This window comes from Brachyhypopomus gauderio, chromosome 7, assembly GCF_052324685.1.
Source record: "Brachyhypopomus gauderio isolate BG-103 chromosome 7, BGAUD_0.2, whole genome shotgun sequence".
Classification (NCBI taxonomy): Eukaryota; Metazoa; Chordata; class Actinopteri; order Gymnotiformes; family Hypopomidae; genus Brachyhypopomus; species Brachyhypopomus gauderio.
Genome location: NC_135217.1, coordinates 892,655 through 908,471, shown reverse-complemented (window position 1 = coordinate 908,471; position 15,817 = coordinate 892,655). Strand labels below are relative to the sequence as shown.

Below are 15,817 nucleotides of genomic sequence, written 5' to 3'. Positions count from 1 at the left end.
ACACTTTCTATTAAACCATCCTTTTTCTCTGAGACTTGGCTTGATCGCTTCCTTTTTAGTTGCTCACCCTGCCCGTCACAGTACAAATAACAGACAAGGACAAGATATGCTTAGATACACAGACCACAACAAGTATAACACTATGAGACTTTAATATAAGTACAAGTATAAAAGGATTGTTGAATTTCACATTAGCAGCTAGTTCGCTAACACGAGGTAAGCTGAAGCTTAGCAGGTAAATCATCTTTCAAACGTTCAGTTGTAATTTACAGAGATGAAGGGTGGACTCGCACTGTACTGTGAAATAAACGGCTCTTAGATTTACAATTTTTATTTTTAAATTTACACCAGCCATAAATGTTAATATTAGACTTGTTAATATAAATAAAGTGTTCATTGTGGTTTGCTGTGCATAGATATTTTGTTGGTGTGTGTGTACTTCTCTATACATGAAGAACAATAAACCCCAGTTGAACCAATGGAGTCCATATATAAACCCCAGTGGAACCAGTGGTGTCCATGTTTAAACCCCAGTGGAACCAGTGGTGTCCATGTGATGGCAGGTTTATTAATGAAAGAAGATAAGATATAATGGTCTATTGTGTGTGAGAGATCTTCCTGTGTTCTTACTAATGTTCTTGGCATTGGTCCTCAGAGTTTGTTAAGGGAGTGAGAGTCAGAGAGCATCTCCACATCTCCACCACTGGAGGGAACAGTGTCGTGAGCTCAGAGCTTCACTCACAGTGGGATTAGGGTTCACACTGCAGGCTTGATCTGGGTAATCCAGACCTAATCCCCAAGTGAGTGAGGGGTGGGAGGATCTTTACCTGGACACCAGTGTTTTACAGCCTTCACAGTGATGAGACCTGTTCAGTAGCAGGAGATACAGATGATACTGCTGATCACTAAAGACACAGGGAGTCATGTGGGGATACAGGGAGTCATGTGGGGGCACAGGGAGTCATGTGGGGACACAGGGAGTCATGCATGTTCTTCAGTCATGCATGTGAACACAGGGGGGGGATATTGTAACGTACTGATCAGGCAGACAAGGATACAAGTGCGGATAATAGCCGCTTTTATTGAAACAACGATCACAGAGCAATCAAATAGATGAGTTACTCCGTTCAGGGTGTGCTGTGCAGGAGTGTTGTAATCGTAGTCAGGAGAGTCCAGGGTCACGCCAGTGAGACAGAAGCCAGGAGGTACAGAGGGACTAGGCGGGGGACGAGGTCTAGGAGGAGAGCAGAGGTCGGTACACAGGAAAGCAGTAACACGGAGAACGCTTGGTACGTGGCATGGCAACAATACTTCGCAACCCGGAAGAGAGAGGAGGAAGCTTATATAGTTGCGAAGGGGGAGAGGCGACGAGGCGATGAGTAACAGGTGAACCACATCTGCACGGTGATCATGTGCTGTTCCTGACAGATATCTGTGTATGTATGTGTACATATACTAGATTTATACTAAATGCATGGCTTTTCACAGGTGCAAGTTTTGTTCTTAGTTAAAAATTTCAATGTTTTAAAAATTAACATACAGATGAATTGATATTTTTCTACTATTTTTTATTACAGAGTACTTTCAGCTGCAGAACAAGACACAGGAAGAGAAGGAGACACAGCTCAGAGAGATTAAAGATGTACTGAGTCAAGAAAGAAGGACCTTAGAGGAGAATAGGAGAGAACTGGAGGAGAAACACTCACAACTAGAGGAGAGAAATAAAACTGTAGAAGAGAAAAACAACCAACTCAAACAAAAAGAGTCTGAATTAAAGGAACATTTAAAGACAATAGAGGAACTACAGGAGAAGAACAATCAACTCCAGGAGATGATGATCCTACTGGAACAACAGAAAACTGAACTGGCAGAAAAGAACAAACAGCTTGAAGAGGAAGACAAGCAGGTTAAGGAGAAATACAGACTTCTAGAGGTCCAGTCCCAGTCAGGAGAATACACAGTAAAGAGTTGAACCCTCATTAAGTGAGTCCTTTCATTCTAAAGAAAATGAAAAAAGTATTTTCCAAAGGGCAGTACTACTAAATGGTAAATGTAATATAATGTTGATCCAGGTGTTGAATTTCACTGTATTGTGTGTTATGTCCCCTGGTGACTGGAGGGGACAGAACAGAGGACATGGACAGTGTTGGGTAACAGTGTGTGATGGGAGGGGACAGAACAGAGGACATGGACAGTGTTGGGTAACAGTGTGTGATGGGAGGGACACGACAGGGAGCACAGATGTATGTAGAAACAGGAACAAGTTTAGTAACAGGGCTTGGGTAGGAAGGGAAAAAAGAGAGAGAGCCGTATATATATATATATATATATATATATATATATATATATATATATATATATATATATATATATATATCTAGAAACGTAATCCAGGATAAAAAAAATACAGTCCAGAGTCCAAACCACAATTCAGACAACCACATCCAAAGGGCAAATCAAATGAGGGACACAGGCAGACAAATGCAAGAAAAATGAGAAACCGCCCAGTACACTTACTACACTGTAAAAACGAAAAAGTTGAGAAAACTCAAAATTTCAAGGCAACTTACTGCACTCAATTTTTGAGTTTTGATCCCAACTCAAACTATTAAGTTTTTAAGAAATTCACTCACAGTTGAGCCAACTTATTATTTCTTGTTCCAATTATTTATTTTTCACAGGTATATAAACTTCAGATTTTAAGTATTGCCTACAAATAATTCCAAATGATTCAAGTTATGCTAACTTACTATATCTTGTTCAGATAATTTATCTTGCCCATGTATATGAACCTCAAAATGTAAGTTACATACCAGGAGTTCCAAATTTTTTAAAGTTGTGCCAACTTATTATATTGTGGCATGGGAGAAAAAGGCCACAGACAAGCCCTTTCTTATCAAGAACAGAGGTTTTATTCTCACCTCGCAAGAAAATTGGCACTCACAGGCACACTTAGATCAAACTCGAGGCCTTAACTAACTTGGCCTTACACATAAAACACATGGGGAGGTCATGAAGATGACAACGTTACACATACATGGAGGGGGAACTACGATAATGCACATGTACATTAAAAAATGGACCGGGGTGACTTAACTAATAACACACAATTAATAATCATTAATAACACTATACAGACATAAACACCACATAATACACACAACAGGGCCGGAGCAGCAAGGGCTCATGGGTAATGACGTCACCCTCTGGTACCCCCCCATTGGCCCGACGCTACAATATCTTGTTCAGATAATGCAGGGGGGGCGAATGAAAGTTGTGCATGTGTCAATTGCTAAGCGGGAAGACCGCTAGCAACTGCGGACAATCTATAATAGTAGCAGAAACATAAACGATGCAGCGCTTTGGTGCGTGGCGCTATAGTGAGCTATTTTTAAAACAAGCCCGCGGGCGACTCATGACGTCCTCGCGGGTTGGTGACCCCTGAGATAATGTATATTTCACATGTACATAAATCTCTAAATTCAATACTAATAATAGCTAACTGAAGTTGGGTTATATAAGTGTAGCCGATGTAACCCAAACAGATGTAGACTACGCCACTCCCGAATTGTTAAAGGGGGGAGAGCCCTATCCAATCGTAATGTTTCCCCGTGATGGTCCCCTTAAAGTGATCACACAGCTGTAAGTACGATGACACCCTTTTATTAAGACAAATTAACAGAAAGATCAATGACAACACAACCCCAAAAATTAGGAGACTCCAAGATCGCAACCATAAGTACAGCCTCGAATGGGTCCTGTGGGTGGCAGCTACACATAGCCCAGATACACAAGGATAATCACTGCAACCATTACGTCCTCAAATTTGGACACACACCCAGGTGCTTAATGCCACTCCCACACTTTCAAGCTTACGATGTTTCATTCACCCCAAGCACAGCACACAACCCTGGGCTATAGTTAGCTGCCAACCACCACACAACACCAGTACATAAAAAGAACCCAGCTACAGAGTCTTAAATTGAAAGGGGATGTTTAAAATAAAACATTACAGTTGGTTATTTAAGATGAAATACAAAAAAGATAGAGCTCACCTAAAAAGCAATGAAGAATTATGACTGATTTAAATTAACAATAGCGCCCCAATATAAAATAAGAGTCTATAGAGCTCGCTATAGGTGTCGTACTGCACACAGGATCAAAGCTCAGGCCTAAATCCTCATTTGCATCACGCATGCTCATGTCCCTCCTATTGGTATCCTAAAACTCTAATCCACAACCAAAAATAAAAGGTGGGAAAAACAGTGGCTACACTATAGGCGTGTCTCCAGTCCTCTATTCTCAGTAGTTAAGTCTTCCAAACAGCCCTCTACACGCTCGTCCACCGGCCCTGGTTTCCATGGATAACTAAATATAAGCATTAAAAATAATTAATACATAAACTAAACCAGCAGTTAAAACAGGACCGTACCAAATCGCTCCTTAGCAAAACCCAGGCCCCTTCTTCAGGCCTGATCCAACTTTAACACACACAGCATAATTACCTGTAATTCCAATCCTCTCCCCCAATATCACTGACTGTGTAAGCAGCCCAAACTCCCAGTTTTGCATCCAGCTATAGAATAAACAAAACAGCCCATTGAGCCAATACATAGGAATCTGCACTACTATTTACACAGACACACACCAAAAGCATTCACATACCGTTCCTCCTGCGTACAAGCAATCAACACACGAACACAGCAAAGTCGGCAAACTCCAAACTCTTAGTGTTCTGAGTACACGTTTCAAACAATGGCGGCACACTACGGGTCTCGAGGGAGCTCAATATATTTGCGTTACGTGATTACCGAGACGCTGATGCTTCCTGCTGGGTCCTAGTGCCCCTCCATTTCCTTCCCCACTGGGACTAAGTCCCACAGGCTACATAAGACAAATGACAAAACGGTTAAATTAAAGCGTTTGTTATATCTTTCTGCAACAAAGGTAGTATTTCAACCAAAATACTCACATTTGGACGTTTGGAACAAGAAATAATAAGTTGGCTCAACTGTGAGTAAATTTCTTAAAAACTTAAGAGCTTGAGTTGGGATCAAAACTCAAAAATCGAGTGCAGTAAGTTGCCTTGAAATTTTGAGTTTTCTTGACTTTTTCGTTTTTACAGAGTAGCGTAGGTCGCTGCTTGCGGCAGGTGAAATCCATTTCAAGATGTCCGGAGCCGCCCCGTTCTCAACTAAGGAGTCAAATTGAGCATGCGCAGAGGAGTTGGCCTGGCCTTAACTAGGGCTCAACTACAATTTGTATATTTTGACAATGCAGGTTGTAAGGTCAGATCAACTTTTAACAAGAAACTCAATAAAGTAAGCTGATCCAATTACTTTGTTATCGTTTATGGTGCAATTAATTATTTTTGGCTCAGCTAAACTAAAAATCATTGTAAGGCGAGCAATTTTAAGTTCTGTTTTTTACAGTGTAGTATTCATCAATACTTCACAAAGAGCCATAGAACCTGTGCTGGTGTTTATGAGAGAGTGATAATAGGAAACAGGTGATAATTAATAATGAGGGTGGGAGGATCTGTGGAGTTGGGTAGTGGGATTCTGAGATTTGATCTCAGTTTCTGAATGTATAAAACCTAAAGTTTATACTAAGAGTAAAGTCACTGGATGACTGTCATGGTGTGAGTGAGAAGCTGAGAGATCAGTGAGAAACACAGAACATTTATTGACACACAACAATTACAACAACACAGCAACAACAACAATAAGTGGGGTGCATACCAATTACAATTTTGGGCTGTGAACAACATACAGCATTGATACTGCTGAATGTTAGTGAGTGGAGACTCTCCACAATCAGAAGAACCAGTCTGGAGGAGAAAGAGTCTAGAAGTGATTAATAGTCTCACCAAACTGCTGTAAAATATTCTTAGTTGAATGACTCATTCTTGTTCTTTTCCAGTGAGTGGAGAATCCTCCAGTCCAGACTCTCCAGTGCTGGTTCCTGTACCAGAACTCAGGCTGGTGCTGCTGGGGAGGACTGGGTCTGGGAAGAGTGCAGCAGGAAACATCATCCTGGGCAGAGAGGAGAGGAGCCAGGCTGCTACATCTACACTCCCCCAGCAGAGTGAGAGCAGACAGGGGGAGGTGGCTGGGAGGAAGGTGACTGTGGTGGACACTCCTGACTGGTTCTGCCCTGAACTCTCTCTGGAGGAGGTGAGACAGGAAGTGGAACTCTGTGTCCGTCTGTCTGCCCCAGGACCCCACGCCTTCCTCCTAGTCATACCAGTGAATCAGCCTGCAGGAGAGGAGAGAGGGATGCTGGAGAAAATGGAGGAGATGTTTGGAGAGAGATGTTGGAGGAACACCATGATCCTCTTCACTGTTAGTGAGGAAGAGCAAAATCCTGAACAGTTCATTCAGTCGGGAAGCCAAGAGGTCCAGATACTTGTGGAGAAATGTGGGAACAGGTTTCATTGTCTCAACATTAAGGAGAGTGGGGATGGGTCTCAGATCTCAGAGCTGCTGGAGAAGATAGAGAAGATGGTGGAAGGAAAGAGAGAGCGATTCTACAGCAGTGAGATCTACCTGGAGATAGAATCCCAGATCAGAGAGATGGAAAGAAAGGTCACGAAGGAAAGAGAAGTGAAAAAAGCAAGTGATGAAAGAGAACTGAAAGAGAAACTGGAAAAGGAGATGCAAGACTCTCTGAAAAAGATAGAGGGAGTGATACAAGGACACGAAGGAGATATCAGACAACTTAATGATCGAACGACTGAACTGGAGAGAAAGATGAAGGAAGAAAGGGACGAAGAAAAAAAGAGAGAACTGAAACGAGAGCTGGACAGAGAGGTAGAGCGAAGGATAGAAAGGGAAGAAAAGGTGAAGAAACTGAAAGAGAAATCGAGAGGAGAGAGATGGAGGAGAGACACAGACAGGAGATGGAGGAGATCAGAGAGACGTATGAAGGAGAGGCCAGGGTGGAGGCAGAGAGGAACCTCATGAAGATCATCATGCCTGAACTCCAGAGAAACATTTTGCTCTCAAAGTCCAAGATGCAGGAGGAGTTTAACAGGCAGATGGAGGAGAAGGACAGAGAGCTGAAGACACTGAGACAGAGACTCTCAGAGCTCAGTGAGACTCAGTCACTCAGAGAGGAGGTTTACCAGTCAGCTGTGCTGAGAATTAGAGACAGAGAGAGCAGACACAGCATCAGGAAAAGACTCTCAAGAAGAGGGAGAGTCTGGACTGCTGAGATGGATCTTCTGGAAGAAGGATCATGGTGACAAAACAAAAGGAGATCTTATGGATGTATGAGCTCTGTCAAATAATAAAAAAAATAATTAAAAAAATCAAATCAAAGTCAACTTCTCTAAACTGTAACGCGTTGCCGCCGATCACGGCGGTGACGCGTTGGTTTAAACGTGGTGAGAACCCAAACGCTAACCAAAATAAAACGGCAAAAGACAGCCAACTGAAACCTCCGCAGATGCGGGAAAAACGAAAATAAAAACCCAAGGGTAACAACAGAAGGATGACACGGAGGAACTCGACGTGTACAGGTCAGGTAAGTAAAAAAGACAAAAAACACGCGGAACGAAATACAACGCGTCTAAAAAGGGAAAAAAAAAAACAGGAAAACGAAAATCACACGGAGAAACCTTAACGTGTCAGAAGGAGAGGAGAAAAATACACAAAACAAAAGACGAAGCTTTGGTACAAGACCTGCGGCTTCTTACCAGGTTACCTGTCAGACTGTCAACCAGAACACTGGAGGACAACCGACGAAGAACAGAGGGAGAGACAAAAAACAAAACAAACCTGAGAACACTCAGGGGGGGGGGGGGGGGGAAACGAGAGAAAGAGAGCAACGAGAGCGTAGTACAAAGGTAAGAGAAAATTTGGCTTAGGCTGTAAGAGTACGTGACTACAGACAACTTCAGCAATGCGTTGCTGAAGTCGCCTGCTTTAAATAGGCAGCCGAACAGGTGTAACCTATCGGGCTCGATTACCCGTGTGTTACCGAGTCTGTGTGTTAATGAACTGCACTACTGACACACATTCTCCAATAGTCAGATGTAAATTAATGTAAGCTAAGTTGTATGCAGATTTTTCAGTCTGTGGGGAATTTTTGTATACATTTTCTATAATCAAATAGTTGATTATCCAGTTAAGTGTGTACTACTGTTTACTGGAAAGTACTTTACATATGTAATTAGATTGTACATATTTTTATTAATTGTGGGATACATGCAATTTCTTAGTGTTAATCAAATAAACATTTTCATGCTTTTATTTTGTAGCCAAAATGTGTTTTTTATTGTCCAGTGTTTACAGTACAAAAATCACAATAAAATGATTATTAGTGTAAAGGGTGAAGAGGAATGGGGCCAGGACAGTTCCTTGTGGAGCCCCTGTGCTGCAGAGAACTGTGTCAGAAACACAGTCCTTAATCTACACGTACTGGGGTCTTTTTGTAAGTTCATGGTCCATGCTGTGATTCTTTGGTCCAGTCCGGCACCCTCCATCTTGTTCCTCAGTGGGCCTGACTGTGTTGAATGCACTGAGGTCAAAGAACATCATCCTCACAGTGCTTCTTGCCCTGTCCAGATGAGAGAGGGTTCTTTGAAGAAGGTAAATAATTGCATCATCCACCTCAATACCTGGCTGATATGTAAACTGAAGCCGGTCCATTGTTGGTTTAGCTACTGGGTGGAGAACTTCTATTTGTGTATTTCCAGACACTGGCCTGTTTCTCTCCACATAATCCTTCTCTTTAGCGTATGTTTCTACCCTCCACTGAGTCAGTCACTACAGGAGTGTGTCCAGGTTCTGTAAGAGTCTGTTCTACACGTTCTTCTGTATCTCCAGACACTATTGTTGGTTGTTGTGCTTTGCTTGCTTGTATTACTGGTGTGCAGCACAGTGGATCTTAAGGATGCAGCGTGCAGGGAGAGAGAGCAGCTGTGATCTGACCAGGAACCACAGCTTCCCCTGATGTCTCCTCACTCCATGGACTTCTGTGGGGGAGGAGCCAGGGCTTTGTTAGTCGGGCTAGCTCCTCCCTCTCTGTCTGCAGGTGTGAGTGTGGAGGGCGCGGCTGACACGTCCTTTTGTTCCTGAGGTCACTCCATCTGCACACTTCTTCTCCTGCAGCTGCTCCCTTCAAGTGTGCAGCCCCGCTGGTTCTTGTACATCAGAGAATCATTGAATATGTACAAGGAACTGTAAAGGAAAATCAGGGATGGAGAAAACACCTACAGGAAGACGATGGAGATCCAGCTGCAGCAGAGCAAAATCAGGAGGGAGATTTAGAGTGTGTGAACAACTTGAACAGGTTTGACCAGTCACCCACCCCTCCCCCAGCACAGCCATCCTGGCTGTCAGACCCATCATCCTTAATGCCTGCCACCTTATCTTCTCAGGAACTCACAACTCTAGGCTCACAGTCATCAACTACCCATTTCACTTCAGATGAGTGCATCCCACAGCCCCCACCCCCCACTCCAGACTTCACACCCCTCAGCTCTCAACCATCACCTTCCCCATTCACATCAGTGGTCTCCATCTCACAACCCCCTCTCCCCCGCCTCAGAGGACTACACCCCACAGCCCCCCTCCCACTTCAGAGGACTACACCCCACAGCCCCCCTCCCTCACCTCAGAGGACTACACCCCACAGCCCCCCTCCCCAACCTCTGAGGACTACACCCCACAGCCCCTCTCCCCCACCTCCATCCTGTACTTTTCAATTCATCAAGTGAGGAATGAGCTCCGTAAGAACAAGGTGCGTAAAGCCTGGTTGATACTTGACACTTGATTCGAAATAATTCACTTTTTTATCACATTATTTAATGGTTGTTTATTTTCAAGCAACGTCTTCACATTCTCTCATGTTTCATCTTGGAATTACAAGAGGCTCATAATTGTTAACGTAATACAAGAGAACTGTTCAGTCAGATAGCTATTTGTTGTGTAACAACAGTAGTTACAATTTCAAGCATTTTCAAGTACTTTAGCCTAAATTCCAGCACTTTTCAAACCTGAAACACAAAGCAACATTAAAATTCCTTCCTCTGTTGTTGAGGGGTGTTCCTTTATACTACCACATATCGTTTCGGACAACACTGCAAAGAATGTGATGCGGCAAGTATAAACGCCTCCGCCGTTCGCGGAGTCGTGCACTACAGTCACTCATGAAAGTATAAACCAGGCTTAAGGCTGCAGGTCCAGATGACATCAGCTCCAGGCTACTGAGATGCTGCACAGATCAACTGTGTGGCATTTTGGGTTACATGTTCAACCTGAGCCTGATGCTGGCGACAGTACCACAACAGTGGAAGACCTCCTGTGTGGTACCGGTACCAAAAACCAAGCACCCAAAGGATCTGAGCAGCTACAGGCCGGTAGCCCTGACATTACATCTAATGAAGACCTTTTGAGACTCATCCTCAACTATCTACACCCTCTGGTGACATCTTCATTGGACCCACTGCAGTTCGCCTACCGGCCTGGCATCGGAGTGGATAACACCATCATCTGTCTCCTGCACCGAGCTGTGACCCACCTATAGAAGCCTGGTAGCACTGTGAGGATTGTGTTCTTCGATTTCTCCAGTGCTTTCAACACCATACAGCCAGAACTTCTGAGGGTCAAGCTGGAGCTGTCAGGAGTGGACCACCACCTGTCCCAGTGGATACTGGACTACCTCACTGAACGCTCACAGTACGTGAGGACACAGGGCCGTGTCTCTAACAGGCTAGTCTGCAGTACAGGGGCCCCACAAGGAACTGTGCTGACACCGTTCCTCTTCACCCTCTACACTGCAGACTTCTCCATCAACTCCCCGCACTGCCATCTACAAAAGTTCTCAGATGACTCTGCCATAGTTGGCCTCATCACAGACGGGGATGACGCAAATTATAGACAGTGGAGTCAGGACTTTGTGGACTGGTTCCAGCGGAACCTCCTCCTGATCAATGCTGCTAAGACGAGCTGGTTGTGGATTTCTGCAGACGCAGACCGATCACACTGACACCGTTGAACATCCAGGGAGTGAACATTGAGATAGTGGACACCTACAAGTACCTGGGTGTTCACCTGAATAATAAACTGGACTGGACACACAACACTGATGCGATATTGTAGATTATTAATATATTGTAAATTATATATTTTATTGAAAATAGCCTGTCCTGTTTTAGGGTTCAATATACTTATCACGTCCAGCTCTGCCCTCCTTCTCAGTCTCTTGTTCGCTCTGTTTATCATTAGTTATATTCTATGTATTTGTTAAATTACTTTATTCATGTTCCCCCTGTTAAGCCTGTTGAGTTGTTGGTTGGGTGTTTGCTAGTTGTCTAAGTTTGCTCTTCCCTCCGTCGTCAGTGTTTACTTATTCCTCATTTTATATTGCTGTTTAGTGTTTGGTCTCATCTTTTATAATAAATATTCAAAAATCCTGTGACTGTGTCACGCCTACTCCAGTTAATCGTTACAATACTGGCACACATTGTACATTTCCAGGTGAACCCAAAACTGGTACAGCCCTGTACAGTATATTACTATTATTACTATTAATAATAATAATGATAATAATAATAATAATGGTGTTGATATTGTGCTGGGGTGGGTTTCCCGAAACATTCGCAACTCTAAGTACTTCGTAATCTCATACTTACAAATATTCTTAAATTTACGAGTGTTTCCCGAAACTCTTCGTAACTTACGTCGTTCTTATAGTCGTTCGTAACTTAAGAATCTCCAGACCCATTCGTAACTCACTAAGTACTTCTTAACTCGAAGCTCACGTGCAGTTCTACCTCAAAAAGGATAGAGGCGCTAATTTCACTCGCGCTGGTTTTAAGCATGGCATTACAACCATTGCGTTTATGTGTATAATTAGCCTAGTAGCCTATTTTCTTTTGAAGTAATTACATTGCATATTATGGAAAAGATTCCGTGCCAATTCGAAATGTAATCGCTACTAGGCAAAAATGGAAATGCAATCCACAAAATGCATTGCTTTTCCATACAAACATGCAGAATACGTGCCACAATGAAATGCAAAATCACTATTACATTACGTTTCAATGCACTTTATCTCTTTATTGAAAAACAATACACAATAATTACCATTCAAACCCAAAACGCTGAATTTATGCCAGAATTGAATATAATACAGCTCGAAATGTAATCACGGCACCGAGGTATTGCTTTTCACCGTACGGTATTTCTGACATAAATGTCTCCTTTAAATGTAATGATCACGAGATTGATTTAAACACTGATGTGATGAAAACATGCCACAATGAAAAGTAAAAGCTCCAGTGTGTGTGGATTTGTATTTAAAGAAAGAAACGCTGAATTCGTGCCAGAAGCCACCTTGAAATGCAATGACTGAACGTCATTGTATTCCACTGTGTGTCTCTGCGAAGCTGTGTTCGTGCCAGAATGAAATCTAATCACTGTCCAATAGGAACGCTCGCCTGAATGTGGGGCGGGGCTTAGACTCCAGTCACAAGCAATCGCTCGTAGTTGGACTTGAAAGCAGCAGAAATGTCTTTTCACGACAGAATAAAAGAGGAAATAAACAGTCTAATTGGACAAATTGAGGCTGGTGCAGTTACAGACGACTACGTGCTTAACTTAATTAAGCTTAAGGTGCTGGACAATATTGAAAATGTCGTACATGTGCTTGAATTCCACCTTGTTAAGGTGGATGAACCCTGCAAACAGCGCTGAAGAGCGGAACGCGACCTCGACCCGCCACAGCGGAGCCCCCGCGATTGCTACCCGTATTTTCCAGATTATAAACCGCTACTCATTCCCTGTCGCTTTGAACCATGCGACTTGTAATGAGGTGTGGCTTTTCTGCAGATGTTCCTTCACCCGTCAGGGGTGGAACAGAAAGTTAATCAGGTGGTAGGACAAAGTTGTAAGTCATAGAAGAAAGTGCTCATTTTCATTTAACTCATGCAAGCAGCAGGCACGACGGAGAATTTTTTTCAAACGAACTTGTTGTGCCGAATTCCGACACCCCTCGTTTGCACACGCATAAAAACACTACAGATGATATTCCGGACTTACAGTGATTTTAACTTAGTTCATTGAGCACTCTAGTTTTGTCCTAACTAGATATTTAGACATAATACTGCTGTAATACTGCAAAGTTGTGGTCAGAGGTGAACTTCGTATAGCCAGTGTGTATTTTATTTAAAATAATTAACACCCTTGAGCAGTGTCGTGCACACATAGACATCAGGTGGTGCTAAAGCACCACCAACTCTGCCCTTTATCAACGAAAGTGCCCTTTTGAAACTTCGTTTTTAATAATAATAATAATTATTATTATCATAATCATCATCATTTTACTGAGGTCGGTTTGAAATGATCTTTTGAAAACCTGAGCGATTAAAAACAACGCCCTAAAATGAGCCACCACCTCGCACACACCCGACCTCTCTCTTCCTTTAACACCAGATGCGCTGCAGCAGCAGTTCAGTTCAGCGAGGTGAAGGAAGCGTCTTCAGCACAGCACGCACGGTCACAGATAGACTTCTTCTCCCGTGCCCCACCAGCCAGGTCACATACACATCAAGTCAAATCTACCGTTTGCCCACACTGTACGATATTTTAAATCGTGTACTCAGCTCCAGCTCAAACTGTACGACTAAATCGCAGGGTTTAAAAGTTCACAGCTCACGATTCATATACTCACACTATACGAGCCGACGCTTTCATGCGATCTCACGAGGAGCGATTTGAATTTCAAACATGTTTGATATTCTTGCGACGCTGCGATTTCTGATCGGGAGTTGGTCGTGAGGTGTGAATCGCTCCTCGTATACGATGCACGACACGCGATTGAGCCGAAACTCGGCCCGATCGCAAAAATAGTCGCTCGGCTGAAAATGGGCCAAAGATCGCACAGTGTATAGCTACGCCCAGCTTAAACCCAACGTGAAATCATTTTCTTGTGCTGTAAAATGTCTCATACAGCACCAAACTACTAAGCATTTTAGCCGACTGGTCACCTGATAAAATAGTCGCTCTAGCCCAAATCAATGAAAGATAACGTGAGGACGACCACACACAAATAATTAAGTTAGAGTTTGCAAATCTATGTGTTAAGCTGAACGTTTTCTGTTGTATAGGTTTTGTTAGGCAACATAAATTAACACATTCGTTTGTGAAAGAAGAAACGGAAAGTTCCTCATTACCTGTGAAAAATGCCCATCTGCATTCGTGTAATGAAAACACTCAGTAGCCTATAACTCCTTCTCGTACTTTTTGGTCTTTTTACTGTCTTAATTGTAGGCCTATATTATAGATTTACTAATTGCAAAATATATGCAACAAGGCCTGCAGACAGTGGAGGGTAAACAGAAGTTAACTGAAGGACTGTATATATTGGATATGGATTTTATCAGTTGGTGGTGTGACTTTTTTTCCATTGAAAACTCACGTTTAGAGAATGTTACAAATAAAAGTCAAATTTCATTCAACATGTGTTTGTAATGTTTTAAATAATGAAGTGTTCCACGTGCGCTAAAAAGTGCACGTGGAAATGGTTCAGAGGGGCAAGGGGAGTTTTGAGGTTTGCCTGGCCTTACAGGCATACAGCAGGCCTCTGAGCTTGCCCCTCTGAACCATTTCACCTGTGCGCTTTACTCAATATGCCATGTTTCCTGTTGGATTTGAGGCATAAAGTGATGCTGGGCCAGGCCAAAGTCAGGTGTCTCATACATATAACTAGTTATGTATGATGCAATTGAGGTTTGCCTGGCCCAAGACCTTACAGGCATCCAGCATACCTCTGAGCTTGCCCCTCTGAACCATTTCACCTGTGCGCTTTACTCAATATGCCATGTTTCCTGTTAGATTTGAGGCATAAAATGATGTCAGGCCAGGCCAAAATGAGGTTTCTCTTACAAATAGTAACCGTTTACGTATGATGCATGTGTTGTTTGTCTGGCCCAACGCATTATAGGCATACAGCAGGCCTCTGAACTTGCCCCTCTGAATCATTTCAGTGCGCTTTCTGTGCGCTTACCTACTCAATATGCTGTTTCCAGATATATTTGAGGTATAAAATGGAGGATGGGTTCCCTTTTGAGTCTTGGTTCTCCCGAGGTTTCTTCCTATTCCCCACCATCATAGGGAGTTTTTCCTCGCCACTGTCGCCTTTGGCTTGCTCATTAGGGTTCTGGACCCATAGTATTGTTAACCTTTTAAATCCTGTAAAGCGCTTTGTGACAACGTGTTGTGAAAAGCGCTATACAAATAAACTTTGATTGATTGATTGATTGATTGATGTTGGATCAGGCTAAAATCAGGTTCCTCTCTTAAGGAGTGACCTGTTCTTCATGATGCATTTGTTATTTCTCTGGTCCACCATCAATAAGGCCTTCAATAAGCTTCTGAACCTGACCATTTAAATCCGGTCACTTATATGCCCACTGCTCAATATGCCATGTTGTGTGCTGGTATTTCTTCTTCCAATTAATTTGTGTTCTAGATTAGCATTTCTGTGTTTTTAGTTTTCAAATCTAAGAATATGTTTCCTTACGTTAGAAATGCTGACGAATTCAATCATCATGTACAAATCGGATACAATTGGAACAACTTGAAATAGAAACCATTTTACATAAGGAATGCTTTCATTATATATATTTTTTTCTACATTCACAAAATCAGTATCGGAAACAATAAATGTATGCTCATATGCTCGTTTGTTTAATCTATCTCTTTTAAACAAAGCGCGCAGCAAACACGCATCGTGAGCACAACCTTTTTGAATAAGGAACCAACTTCAGCCGCCAAATAAGGAGCTGCGAATAAGTAACCAAACGAAT

At 42.7% G+C, this 15,817-nt stretch overlaps 2 protein-coding genes and 1 long non-coding RNA gene across 3 annotated transcripts in view; 2 read left to right on the top strand and 1 right to left on the bottom strand.

The window, feature by feature from the left end:
* LOC143518387 (uncharacterized) overlaps window positions 1-15,817 on the top strand; it is a 77,819-nt gene that overhangs the window by 12,394 nt on the left and 49,608 nt on the right. The gene's annotated exons all lie outside the window — the stretch shown is intronic.
* LOC143518452 (uncharacterized) lies at window positions 3,533-4,751 on the bottom strand. Its single transcript, XR_013132195.1, has 3 exons — window positions 4,666-4,751; window positions 4,506-4,576; window positions 3,533-4,368 (listed from the first exon to the last, which is right to left on the bottom strand). It is a non-coding gene; the product is annotated as an uncharacterized LOC143518452 (long non-coding RNA).
* LOC143518414 (GTPase IMAP family member 9-like) lies at window positions 5,872-7,411 on the top strand. The gene has a single exon (XM_077010892.1). The coding sequence runs from the start codon at window positions 5,898-5,900 to the stop codon at window positions 6,963-6,965; it is 1,068 nt and encodes a 355-aa protein (XP_076867007.1). The 5' UTR covers window positions 5,872-5,897; the 3' UTR covers window positions 6,966-7,411.